We start from the raw sequence: 14,900 nt of genomic DNA, 5'->3' as shown, positions 1-14,900 counted from the left end.
TATTACACGTTTTTTATGTAATATTAATAAAGTGTGTGATACATTACCGAGAAAAACACTACAAATACAGCACAACTATTAGGTAAGTGTGCATGTTCATTGTAATACAATCTTAAAACAATCAGAATTGAACAAAATACTCGTCAAAAAAGCCAAGTCTGTTCGTAATGGTCATGGCTCACCTATCTGCAATAATTATGTTTTAAAGACGAATCAACATATCCGGGGGAGCCGTTTGCGTTTTTGGACGGAAGTAGTTCTCTCCTGAGATTTGCAAGTTCTGTAAACAAAAAAGCGCTGTGTGTAAAAGGTAAAGGATTTTCCTTATTCTAAATAGTAATTTAAATCTGCGATCTTGTAAATTTCGCTATAAATATCTCTTGTCATATCCGTGACACAATTGGTTGTGCCCACATCGTCGCTTATGCATGAGGCAACACAAATGTAAGTTAAACAAAGTTCCGACGAATTAGGACCGATGTGGCTTGAATTGCGCTTTTCTGTGGTTGAATCCATTAGATATATATACCACGATAAAAACATAAACTTTGATCACTATGATTACTGCAATGTAGCTTTGATGCACACGCTGTAGTCCAACAGTTGCTAGTGGGTCAATGGAACTGCACTCATTTTCAACATTTCATTTGTTAAATTTCGCTTCAGTTTAGCGCATCGTTATTGAATTTACTGTGTCTTACATGATGTCGTATTGTATCAATATATGCAGAGCACAAGTCTTAAATCTTGAATAGTTAGTGACACATTTTTTTGATTGTTGGGTATAATTGAAAAACGCTTCACAGAACCCGAAACTGCTACCACAACACAAGTTACCAACACGACTGTGTATTCTACGAAACCATACACAACAGTATTGGAAACTGCATCTTCTGTGGCTAATAGTTCTACACCTGAACATTCAACATCTGAAGATACGGACAGTTAGGCATTACTTTGAAAGTATCTTATATTTATATTTTAATTGATCCGTTCGCAGGACTGAATTTCAACGTACCGATGAATATTTTGGATATTAATACTTTGGCGGCAATCCACCTTTAATGGAACGTAAAAGCCTTTTATAGATGCAATGGCAGTTTATAATTTTATACTTTAAGAGTTTTGTTTTTGACTGCTAGATATAATTGAAACGCTTATTAGAGCTTATTAACTTAAAGAACTTATTAATATATTCACAGAACCTGAAACTGCTAGCACAACACAACTTACCAATACGACTGCGTATTCTACGAAACCATCCACAACAGTATTGGAAACTTCATCTTCTGTGGTTAATAGTTCTTCACCTGAACATTCAACATCTGAAGATTCGGATAGTAAGATTTACTTTGAAAGTATCTTTTCATTTATATACTAATAGATCCGTTCGCAGGATTGTATTTCAACGTACTGATGAATACTTTTCGGACTTGATATTAATACTTTGCCGGCAATCCGCCTTTGCTGTAACGTGTAAGCCTTTTATAGATGTAATGGCAGTTTATTATTTTATACTTTCAGAATTTTGTTTTTGACTGTTAGATATAACTTAAAAACGCTTCAAATGAATTTAAAATTATTAATAAATTCACAGAACCTGAAACTTCTACCCCAACACAAGTTTCTAATACGTCTGTGTATTCTACGAAACCGCTCACAACAGTGTTCGAAACTGCATCTTCTGTGGCTGATAGTTCTTCACCTGAACATTCACCATCTGAAGATTCGGACAGTAAGGCATTACTTTGAAAGTATCTTTTATTTATATTATAATAGATCCGTTCGCAGGATTGTATTTCAACGTACTGATGAATACTTTGCCGGCAATCCACCTTTGCTGTAACGTAAAAGCCAAATATATATGCAATTGTCGTTTATACTTTTATATTTTTAGAGTTCCCAGCAGTGGGAGTCGGTATTGGCTTGTCAGTTGGAATTATGTTTGTTGTTGGATTAATAGTTGCCATCGTTGTTCTAAGAAGACGGTATGTTTGTATTTAACTAAATAGGGAATATCATAAACGAACATTTCTCGTTTAAATCGCCGTTTACAATTAATATGCGCATGTTTAAAGATGTTGCAATTAAAGTAAGAACTCAAAGAACGGCATTATGTAAAAGTCGAGTCCGGATAATTGTATCCCTTAACCTGCACTAAGTATCCAGAAAAAAAGAAATGTTGAGTACTGCTCCATAGTATACATAATTATTATTTGCACATCCGACACTTATACTGTTCAGCTCATGTTAGAAGCATTATAAGGTTTGTATGTGTTGTTATATACCATATATACATTATTACTTGTGCTATTCAGTTGAATAAACTATTTTAACAGAGTAATGTTTTCAGCGGCATATCCCCGTGTACTTTTAAAATGAATGTGGACAACGAAACCGACGGAAAGCCATCATTTGGAGACCAAATATCAGATAAAGAGAATGATGATACCGTTGATCATCATAACTATTTTATCCTTGAGAAAACCGCACAGTCAGCTTATGAAGACAACGATCATTATAACACAGCAGGAGAACCAACTGAAGACACTGATGGTAACGATCATTATAATGCCATTCAGGACACACAAGAACCCTATGAACATGTGAAGGATGTCGACGGTGATTATGACTACACAACTTATATTTTGAACATTGGAACCAGTACCAGAGAACCGGACAATGTATATAATAAACTCAATATAAACCGACCAGGTGACTATGACCACATTGGAAAACAAAACTGTAACCAGCCTAACGTTTCAGACGACGTCTACGATACAACTTCAGCTACTTCGGCGCACAGGAACGATGACTTCAGCGAATATAATCGTATCTCAACTCGTGTAAATGCAGGGCAAGGAAATATATCTATAGACCTCCAACAAGGTGACTATGATTGTATGAAGGGTAAACAGACCAAAAGCAAAGAATCCGGTTATGATCATGTTCATATTTAGATACGTGTCATTGTGTTGCTTTAAGAACATAAACTGTGTAAAATAGTTTCAAAAAGTCGCTATCGCTAACCTTCATAAGATATTTGGTTTATTTAATGTTTTTTTTGTATAATGTCTCTAGTGTTCAGACATATCATAAAACCTGTAACCATATAGAGCCTATTTGAATTCTGTATTGCTGTCGACTAAACTATACGGATATTCTCCGTTTAAAACTTCACGTGTAAATACACACGCATCAATACTCGTCTGGATAATCATACATACTATATACAAGTAATGAATAACTGCACCTCGGTACTTCACCTGGGGATATTATTCAAATCTTGACACAGTTTCAATATCTTATGGAACATATGGTGGAGTATAGAAATAAGTCGACAGTTGTGCACATAACTACTATAACTGTGCGCTTCTGTATGAATACTCTAGAGTGCAAGGTACATTTCCATATTATTTTAAAGCGTACCTTTATCTTCATGTTGGTTCTTATTACTTACCTGTTGGTGTCTAAAACTAACATTTTCCGAAACGTACCTCTACGACGATCCAACTGGTCATATCACTAATCGTCTTAATCCTCTGAGTGTACATTACCAGCAAAAATGATGTCTAACTATACGTTTCAATGACACATTTGTAATTGTATTATGTCTTGGATAATTTCTCGATCGATGTGTAATACTTTGATGAACATATACATTGTAAGGCCATATCTGTTCATAGCAGATTAAAAACCGAAGTAACATGTTATTGGGCATTTATCAAAATGTTGCAGTAACGACCATCCGGATAACAAAAATACTTTCATAAAAATCCCCCGAATTGAAACATCCATTACTTCAACAAAGATGTATCGTGATAACGCTTTAAAAGATTAAAAGTGTATCAATGTTAATTATTTGCGACGCACACACACATTCTACTGTGTAATCTTATGTTTTATAAAACTTCCTTTTCATTCATATATTGAGGACGAGGTACAACCTTTTTAAATTTGATTTGACGCGAGTTTGTATGTGTAATATTCTGCTTATCTGATAGTTAAAGGTAAATATGTGTATATGTATATGTTTATATTTCACCTAACGTTACATCCTTTTCACCAATGACGTCATATTGCTTACAAAAAGGCACACAACATATGCCCAATTTACGAATTACAAGTAAAATAGCAGCAAACAACTAGAAAATAACGCTTATTTCGAAAAGAGGAAATATCTTTATAATAAATGCATAGCATAACTAAGTTATTTGTTTCATCCATGTGATCAACGTTCCAACAATAACATTATGTAGCTTAGAGCATGTAGCCCCTTTTAATTTTACGTTAATGTTCACGACAATGCTCTGGATTGATCGATCGCAAAGAAGGTCCGCCTTTAAGTATCAAACGACACCAATGCAAGCTTCTGTATGTACATGTTAGTTACAAGTTATTAGTTTCGATCTTGTTAATGGACGAAATGCGCAATCTTGGTCATAACAATTTGCATAGATAGTGTCTATTCGACGTGTTTCGTTATTGATTATAAGGTTAATACTTGTCAATACGGTAAAGAATTACGCAAAAACAATTAAAACATTTTTGAAAAAAAAATATAAACGCATTAGCTTAATTGTAAATATCACAGCATTTGCATTATAAATGAGGATATTTAACTCATTTGATTTTATCAACAATAAACAACTTAGCATGATGTAAAAATCATACATAAAATAAATATAATCGTTACAGATTGTTTATTATATTCGTTGAGAGATTAACTCGCGATAGGTCCTAGCTGGTTGTCGTGAATAGTTCATACAAAAACATTGATAACATTTGTATACAATTATATTTTACACATCGTGCCTGATTAATCTTTTAAGACGCAACTATATATCACCTTATCGATCAGCCATAATATGTGTTTACCACATGACAACATTATATCAGCTTAAAGTGACACACTGATAGGTGTCTAGTTCAAGACTAAATATTGACTTTTTAAGATCACCTTTTTACACGAAAAGCACTATATGAAGTCAGTCCACGTTGACCTTAACGTATCAATTGTTTCAATAATACCAGTGTAGTGTATTGTGATTTACATTATCACGTGCGAAGTGAAAGGCATATTAACGAAGAAGTGATAAGTCATCGTGATAATGTAGAAATACAAAGAGTATAATGCTGTTGTCGATATGGCTGGTTTATATGGTCATTCCGATGTGTTTTACCTCAACATATAATGTTATTATTAAACAAAGATAAATAAGTCGCCCATTGATTTTATTTCGCTACACATTGTGTTGTATATTGGAACTCTATACCACATGAATCGCGGATAGCATTGAAATTGTATGAAACAACAGTACTGTTATTGTGTCCATATGTTAAGCGGTCCTTCATGTGCATTTTATATACGATAACTTTATCAATCGTATCCTCCACACGTACCCGAAAAAATATGTTGGGATAAATTTGTGTATGCGTATGATATAACACATGTTATTAAGTAATTTTTAAAATAGAGGGAAGCAACCATTGTATAACAACTTCTGAAAAAAAGAGTCTTAATTTAGAAAATATAAAAACACGCGTTAGTTGTCGATATGCATGTTTATTTATCGGCGACTGTCGTGTTACAGAATTTTACACTAACATTGAGCGTTTAGCTAGCATTCTATCATTGATCTTGTTCTGCTCATAAATGAAAATCTATGTTACATATCTTAAATTAAAATTTATAGTTAAACCCATTTTAACGTCAAAAATTATCTTAATAACTATAACGTCATAATAACATAAGGAAAATGAGAGTGTCGAAATAAAGAACATCATTTTCGTACTTGCCCATATGTGTATAGCTTTCAAGTGATAAAAACGATTTTGAAATAATTTGCTAATTATGTAGAGCGATTTTAAATATGCCGCGTACAAGCGTCAACCTTGAAGTTCATAAATGATAGCGGTTGGTGTTGAGAGGGATATATATCATTATAAATGATGACCCAATATCAATTCTTGTAGTCATATAAATAATTTATATTGTGTTTATATTGTGTTTTACCGTTTCTTTACTGAAACAGAAACTGCTTCTATCGCAGTTGATATTACTATCGGAATGGTATTCATGATCAATGGAGTGATTGTGGTTGTCTGATATGATTGTCTTTGTGTTACTTATACCTGTGCTTTTATATTACTTTTCTTCGCGTATTCATGCCGAGACAGACGTTATGAATTTAATAATGTGTACACCTTTTCTAGACTCTCGTAGAAACCCTCCTTTCATGTCGCACTATTTTGTCAATACACACTTATGCATTTTATTGTCGTTAGAACCTGGCCCAGCTTTCTAAGTCAAGTCCTTCGAAAGATTTTAAAATAACTTGTTAAAATATAATTATTAAATTTGGGCAAGTATACTTCATAAAAGGTTTTGGTAAGACTGACAGTAAAATATAAAAGTATTGTATGATTCACACATTTGTTTATCAGCGGTATCACGCGGAGACTCTAAACACTCAAATGATTTTTTATCTGGATGTTCAGTGGTATTTACCCTACCATACAATTTACCATGTTACGAAATACAACAATTCAGAAACATGTCTTAAATATATAAAACGTATCGGAATTATTAAATGTAGAAGGTATAGATATTTTTGTATCTGTTCGTCTCCTCTTTCGGTGATGTGCCATACACTCTACAAGATGGCTACTTTATTTCCTTTATTTAGAAAAAGAACACGAAACAAACATGTAGTGTTATGAAACAAACACATGCCTATAAAAAAAAATAACAAATAAGATAACATAGCGTTTTTGTCCCATGTTATCGTGACACAAAATGTTATATTTCTGGTGTTCTGGTTTGCAAGCTGTCATTAGGAAGGGACATTGTTATTAAACTTATATGATGTTTCTTTTATTGTTGTTTTGTTTTGATTGGCCTTTAATTTACGCTTTTATATTTTATTTAAAACAAGTCCGGTCAAAATTGTATGATTTGGTGCCCTGTTATCTCAGAATTACGTTATTTTAATTTATCAAGCCAGTACGATCAGGTTCATTACTTAGCATTGTTCGGGCTCACATGTACAGTAAATGGTTACTTACCTCTGATGAATCAATACCCTTGTTGAGGTGACAATAAGTCCCTGTTGGTTCAACTGAATGTGTATTCGTTTATATATTTTATGAGTTATAACATTTTTCTAGTGCATTTGAATGTGCTTAATTTTAAATTCACGAATCGTTTTTAAGGGGAACAATATCAGAAACAGAACCGAAAATTAAAAACATCTAAAAGACAAAGCTAAATTGGAAGAACAAAATAGTTACGGGGAATTCATTGAGGAGAATGTGCTAACCGTTATTATTTTATCCTAGAGAAATGTGAGCAATCTATTAAATACAGCACTGAGCATAACAATGAAGCAAGCGAAGCACATATCGCTCTTTTGGTACACAAATGTACAATATGACGTTTAAATTAGAAGGCACATGGTACCTTTTTGCACCAAGGGGGCGATATGGACGAAGATTATAATACCATAGAGGAGACAGGTGAACCTTTTGAGACGAACGGTGATTATGACTATGCAACCAATGCTTTAACATCAGGATTCAATGCCAGAACACCGGACAATATTTACAACAAACTCAAGCTTTGCCGATCAGGGGATTATGATCAAGAAGGAATACAAGGATAGGATGGAGCCAAGGCGTCAGGTGACGATTACGATACAACTTCAGCAGTATTAACCCATGGGAATGGTGACATTAGCGACTATAATCATATACGACTCACTGTTTATAGCGCAGTCGGAACAGGTGATGACATCAAAGGCAATAAAGGTGGCGATTACGATGCCGTTAATAGTATGAAGTTCAAGGTTGCCCAATCCGACTCGTCAGACTACACACTCGTTAAGTAAGATCGAATACAATTAGAATAATACAAGCAGAGTCAATCGTATATTTCGATATCTTTTGATAAATATATCATTAAATACCGTAGGCATTTGAAGGGTATAGTAAAGGTTGCAGTTGAAGGAGAGCTATATAATCCGAGGCCGAGTGCAGAAGTTGCAATTTCCATTGAAACTGTTATTCAAGGAAATTAACAGTATTACTTGCAGATTTAATTGAAACTCTAAGCGCTTATCACCATCATTTTCGCGTTTATTTTAATAAGTATTCACTAATTATTGCTTTTTTTTCTGAAAATCCGTATTATTTGTTTAACACCAACACGCAATTAACATTAAGCAGTATAGCGCGGTCGGAATATGTCAGGTTCAAAATTAATTGCATAATTAATTGAGCCCGCATATGTAGTAGGAATTTTACAATCGGAAGTTATGGATAATATAATAGCAAATGTATCCTAATTAGACTAGGCATACAACAATATTAATCGTGTTGCAGTCGATTTGAAAAAAACAAACTTAAAAATATGCGTTTAATCGTATAAGAAATATTTATATAAATGCGCAAGTTAATTCTGTCAATAGTGTTAATAAACGTAATGGTGTAAAGAAATACAACCTTGTTTTACTTGAAATTTATTCATTTGAAGGGACGAAGGCTAACGGACGTTTGTTAAAATCGAAGAATCTTTGTATATCTACTTGTTAATGTTTTAATTGGTTTTTGCCTATACGTTGTTTTTTATGTAACCTACACTGTTTTGCAAATTCTCATAACACTCAATAAAACTTATATGACACAATACATGTGTATTACTAGTTTCCAACTTATTCTTGTTGTACATATCATTAATTAATATATGTTCATATTAAATGTTTATGTTTTAGTTGTCTCTACTATGTGGACTGTCAATACATGATAGTAAAAACATGCGTATTTCACAACAACACCTCCATACACAACAAAAGAACATTATTACACAACAACAAGACCACCATACACAACAATAGGGCAATACACAACAACAAAACTACCGTACATGACATAGGAACCTACACAATAACAAGGCCTCCATACACAACAGAAAGACCCTAACCAACAACAAGACCTCCGTACACAACAATAGGGCAATACACAACAACAAAACCACTGTACACAACAAAAGGGCCCTATTACACAATAACATCACCTTACACAACAAAAAGATCGACAAGGCTATCTTTGACAAACAGGCCGAATGGACAAGTTTGTAGAGTGGGCGGCATGAAATAAGGTAATGGTAACGTATTTATTTCTTACTTTTTCTGATCAGAGCAGCACTTAAGGTATTTTTTTGAGCCGGGGGGGGGGGGCGGGCGAGCCGGGGGGGGGGGGGGGGGGGCGAGCCGAGGGGGGTGACATAAAGAAAGCTCATATTAATGTCCCAGCAAATCACTAACACATAAGCAACATTGTATAAGCCATTATGTTCGCCTGGATAGAATATTTATACAATATTTATGCTTATGCAAATATATTAAATTGTGAATCTAGCATCATATGTGATGTTGGGATTATTGTCATATCATACTGTATCATAATTATTATTCGTCGGCATTACATTTCGTGGTTATTAAAGACCTTTTCGTTGACAAGAACTTTTGTTGATTTCTGATTGTGGAGATAAGAAATATGAGGACTTTGCGTCGAGAATTGGCCAATGTGTTTGATTTGAATTCGTGGATCCGTCAACCCATCGATAAAAATATATGCCACACAATAAATTATGATTTTACAGTATCTTGCTTTAACCCTTTACCACTCAGATTCGTATATTACACATGTGTAGTCCCTTTGAAAGTTTAATTTAATTAAAGATATGTCTTACTAGATTCAAGTTTTAAAGGCTTCATGTCCAACTGACAAGCAGAAAACAGCATAAAACCTGAATAGACTGCAATACGAGTTATGCTGTTTGTTCATATCCACTTTCACTTAACTTGTTATGAGGCGAAGGGTTAAATATCACATGATTTGCCTCCCCTGGGTTAATGGTGGACGTTGTTTACATCGCGGGTCACAAAAGACAGCTATTTTATTAATTAAACTTCAAATTTTCAAATTTTATAATGGCAAACCGCTACACAGGTAAATATGCCCCTCTGTCCAGCTCAAGGGACGGGATGACACGGGACTCTAAGCGAAGGAGACATGTTACCAGTGACTCGTCGGTACCGTGCTCACCACACCCACACCAGGGTGACCTTCAGTTTTCCGCCACATCCCGTGCGCAGTTCGAACATATGGACATGGAGCATAAGTTACAATGTCTTTTTGACATGATATCAACAAATTATGATATGAACTACAAATTGGATTGTTTAAATAACAGTTTTTATCATTCAAAAGCAATCAATGACGTCACAGAGGCCCGTCTACGACTCCTTGAGTACAAAAGTCTCGACATTGAAGCCCGTTCCCTCCGTAATAACCTGATTTTCAATGGATTTCCTGAGTGTGTTGGTACCGAGGAATGTACCCAAACGATCCTAGAGTTCCTGACAAGAAAACTCAATGATATCATGGGCAGCGCAAAACTGTTGAAAAACACTCACTTCGGAATATCGCGGGACTATCCACGTGAGATAAGCGAAGCACGCAAGGAGCTGTGGCCTGAATTCAAGGCGGCTCGTGAAAAATACGGCAGCAAGAGCGTGAAAATGCTATTCCCGGCGGCACTATCTGTTAACGGCGAGGTTATCAGGAACCTGTTTCCTGATTGGCATAGTGTATTGCGCGGTTCCAGAAACTCCGACGTTGCCTCACGCGTTGATCAACGCTTCCAGAAAATCACCGCAGATTATGCCGTCAGTGCTCAACCACCGAAATTAAGCACGGAGCCCCCAAAGGAACCCATATCTGTTCGTGAGGTACAATCAGCCTCAGAAGATGAATCGGACGCAGCTGTCGATGAACCGGAGCTCCCAACCGAAACGCCACGTCGTCCCAAAGGAAAGGCTCCAGCGGCGCCCAAACAGCGCAGCAGGAAACCGTCACTCTCACCCACCAAATTGTCTTCGAGACAGCCCGGATACCTGATGGAGGTCCACCCAGTTATGTCACAAGCGACCCCGATAACATCTCCAAGACAAGCGGCCGGAAATACGGTGATCGATAACCCCACTGCGACTGTTGTCTAGGGTCACACCTGGAACGTGACATTTTGTATCAATTGTGTATTTTTGCCATGCTCCTCGTCTAAAACCCGTTGTGAACATGTTCATCAAACACTTCCGCTTTCTTCATACAGCGACACGGACTCTGCTGAAAACGCGCCACCTTGTGTACCTACAAAAACAAATTTGAATGTGAATGTGTGTTCTCATACGCCTGATAATCATGTTAATCTTTCGATAGGATCATTAAATGTATGTGGTCTGAAAACAAAATCCAATTATCCAGAATTCCAAGAATTAATTTCAAATTATGATATTTTATGCACCCAAGAAACAAAACTTGATAAATTTGACAAAATTGACATTCCTAATTATACATTTTTATCTAAGCCACGGCTTGAAAATTATAAGCGAAAATCAGGCGGCTTGGGATATTTTATAAACAATGAAATTATGAATAAACTTTCGGTAACAACACCAGAATCTAAATGCGAGTACATTTTTTGGCTAAAAATAAGCAATGGTCAAGAAAATGTCACTATCGGTAATGTGTATATACCCCCAGAACAATCAAGATTTCACAATGATGATCAACTCTTTCTACTAGAAAATGAAATCGCTAATACGTGCACTCAATTCGATAATATTCTTTTAACGGGCGACTTTAATGGCTACACATCAAATTTACCAGACTACACCGACCTCGATAACTTCTTATCTCGACACTTTCAAATTGATGGAGGTACGATGAACGCGTGTTACCCATCACAAATATTGACCCAACTAGGAATCCCACTCCAACGTAATTCACAATGTAATAAAACAAATAAAACGGGACATAAACTACTAGAAATATGCAAGTTTAATAACTTAATTATTATGAATGGTTGCTTTGGTAAGGACTCAAATATTGGGAAACATACTTTTAGAAATACCTCAGTGATTGATTATGCCCTATTATGCCCTATCGTGCATCAATTTACTTTATAAATTAAACGAGTTCGAGATAATTGACGATGACGGACTTTTATCAGATGGTCATAGCCTGTTATCTATCACAGTTAATTTACCCTTTGATGTAATCCTAACCCCGATCCCAGAAATAAACACTAAAAACACCCCCCGCCCCCCTAAATGGAATCCTAATAAACAAAACGACTTTGTTTCTAATGTAGACAATACAGAAATAAATGAAATACAGGAATTGCTGAATAATCGTCCAAATAATGACATACAAACATTCTTAAATAAAATTACCAATAAAATCTCAAATATCTTCCTACAGTCTGCGCGCAAATCGTTCCCTCACCAAATTAATAAACAAAGAAGTAAAACTTCTCATTTAAAAGCTACACCAAAACCATGGTTTGGGCCTCTATGTCACAAGGCACGAAATAAATACAATCACGCTCGTAAAGCTTACCAATTACACAAATCCACACTAAATTAACGTAACCTAGATTCGGCCAGCCGCCACTATAAACACGTGCTCAATACGTATATAAACAAACATAAATATACTGTAGAAAATAAGTTACGGTCAATGAACGCCTCAAACCCCAAAGAATATTGGAAACTTTTAAACAATATAAATAAAAGTAAAAAGGAAAGTGAAAGCCCTAATATCGAACAGTTTTTTAAATTCTTTAAAGATACTAACGCAACTATACACCCAGATATATTGCCACCAGACCCGGATGAACATGGTACACCTGATACATACAATGTCGAAGCCTTGAATACACCTATCACCTGCAACGAAATAAATAAAGTGATTATAAAATTAAAAAATGGCAAAGCGCCATCACAAATTGACAATGTTTTAAATGAATTCATTAAGAACACTTCTTTCAAAATGCTCCCAATATATTGCAGTCTTTTCAACACAATTTTAGACACCGGAATCTTACCTGAAGCTTGGTTAATCGGTGCAATAAAACCCATATTTAAAAATAAAGGATCTAAGCTTGATCCTAACAATTACAGACCGATTACAATTTTAAGTTGTTTAGGCAAGCTATTTACAGCTGTAATTAACAAACGAATAAACACTTTTCTAGAAGACAATAACTTACTTCATGAGAACCAAGCTGGATTTCGCTCAGGTTATTCGACATGCGACCATATATTTACATTAAATATGCTTATTCAAAAATTAAGGGCCGCTAAAAGAAAATTATTCTGTTCATTCATAGATTTTTTCTATCTGGAGAACAGGTCTGTGGCATAAAATACTTAAACTTGGAATTTCAAGGTAAAATATTCACCATTATCACAAATTTGTATTCTAATATTAAATCCTGTGTTTCTCTCAATGGTGAACTATCCCAAATGTTTTTTAGTACTTTAGGAGTGAGACAAGGAGAAAACCTATCTCCTATACCTTTTTCTATGTACATGAACTATCTTGATGCTTTCTTACAACAAACGTGTAATGGAATAAGTCTAGAAGTTAATATAAATGATGCCATCCACTTCCTAAAATTACTTATCTTACTATATGCAGATGACACCATAATCCTCGGTGAAAATGAAGAAGAATTCCAAAATAAACTGAATTGCTTCTATAACTACTGTACGACTTGGAAATTAAATGTCAATTATTCCAAAACTAAAGTTATGGTTTTTGGGACAACTAAAACCTCCAAATATAAATTCTACATAAATAACCAATTGCTCGAAACAGTCAAAGAATACAAATATCTAGGTGTCTTTTTCACTTCATCTGGAAGTTTTTTAAACTGTAGAAAATATCTCGTAGAACAAGCCAACAAGGCACTGTTCCACGTGTTCACAAAAATAAATAATCTTAATTTACCAATTGACCTGCAAATCAAACTATTTGACCAAACTATAGTCCCTATTTTGACATATGGTTGTGAAGTCTGGGGATATGAGAATCTAGACATAATCGAGAATGTTCATTGTTCTTTCCTACGAAGAATCACTAAAGTTAAAAAATCTACGCCAAGATATTGCTTATATGCAGAACTTGGAAGATACCCGCTGGATATAATTATAAAAACAAGAATGATAAGGTTTTGGAACAAGATAATAACAAGCAAACACACTAAATTTTCCTTTTTGATGTATAAATTTATGATAAACTCACATATAAACAATAAATGGACTAACTTTATTTCCAGCATCTTAAACTCTACTGGCCTTTCATTTTTATGGTTACAGCAAGAGAACATTTCGACAAAAAACATACATAAGCAAGTCAAGACAACTTTAACTGATCAGTTTATCCAGTGTTGGAATGCGCAGATACAATGTTCATCTAAAGGCAAAATGTATGGATTATTTAAAAATAATACCAACTTTGAACATTATCTTACAGCCTTACCTCAATCACTACGATTAAGTATGCTGCATTTCCGCGCCGGCAACCATCTATTCCCAGTTGAGTCTGGCCGCTTTTCTCAAAACGTCATACCCCATGAGAATCGAAAGTGTAACCTCTGTAATACAAACGACATTGGGGACGAAATGCATTACCTTTTATTATGTCCTCACTTCAAAGAAAAAAGAACAAAATTAATCCCTTCTAATTATACGCTCCGTCCAAACGTCATTAAATTCCATGATTTAATGTGCACTAACAATCCTGTCACACTTAAAAACACAGCTTTATTTATGAAACACTTAATCAATGCCTTTCGGCGCTCGTAATAAAATAGTTGCATACATGTACCTAAAGACACAGTATTTTCTTTTGAAAAGTATACCTCTAATACTCTAGAATTAATGACCCACATAATAATATAAAACCTACCTCGCTATGGCGCGCGAAATAATCCAATTGCCAATGTTAAAAGTTCCACTCTATTACGTTTACAAACAGTCCAACTCATCCAT

At 34.9% G+C, this 14,900-nt stretch overlaps 1 protein-coding gene and 1 long non-coding RNA gene across 2 annotated transcripts; one reads left to right on the top strand and one right to left on the bottom strand.

Annotated features, from left to right (window-relative positions):
• Positions 1-52: 52 nt before the first annotated feature.
• LOC127860872 (uncharacterized) lies at positions 53-3,713 on the top strand. The gene is made up of 7 exons (XM_052399175.1): positions 53-82; positions 209-310; positions 807-944; positions 1,203-1,340; positions 1,598-1,735; positions 1,898-1,988; positions 2,354-3,713. The coding sequence occupies exons 6-7, from the start codon at positions 1,942-1,944 to the stop codon at positions 2,958-2,960; spliced, it is 654 nt and encodes a 217-aa protein (XP_052255135.1). The 5' UTR covers positions 53-82; positions 209-310; positions 807-944; positions 1,203-1,340; positions 1,598-1,735; positions 1,898-1,941; the 3' UTR covers positions 2,961-3,713.
• A 7,379-nt stretch (positions 3,714-11,092) lies between these two features.
• Positions 11,093-14,471, bottom strand: LOC127859292 (uncharacterized). Its single transcript, XR_008039295.1, has 3 exons — positions 14,389-14,471; positions 12,700-12,791; positions 11,093-11,211 (listed from the first exon to the last, which is right to left on the bottom strand). It is a non-coding gene; the product is annotated as an uncharacterized LOC127859292 (long non-coding RNA).
• Between the last annotated feature and the right edge of the window lie 429 nt (positions 14,472-14,900).

This window comes from Dreissena polymorpha, chromosome 15 (genome assembly GCF_020536995.1).
Source record: "Dreissena polymorpha isolate Duluth1 chromosome 15, UMN_Dpol_1.0, whole genome shotgun sequence".
In the NCBI taxonomy this organism is placed as follows: domain Eukaryota; kingdom Metazoa; phylum Mollusca; class Bivalvia; order Myida; family Dreissenidae; genus Dreissena; species Dreissena polymorpha.
This window is presented reverse-complemented; position numbering and strand designations above follow the sequence as displayed.

What these genes read in the sequence shown, in the direction of transcription:
- LOC127860872 (XM_052399175.1), top strand. Translation starts at nt 1,942, where the DNA reads ATGTTTGTTGTTGGATTAATAGTTGCCATCGTTGTTCTAAGAAGACG. An exon ending in ATCGTTGTTCTAAGAAGACG is followed by an intron (nt 1,989 to 2,353) that starts GTATGTTTGTAT and finishes TAATGTTTTCAG; the next exon opens with CGGCATATCCCCGTGTACTT.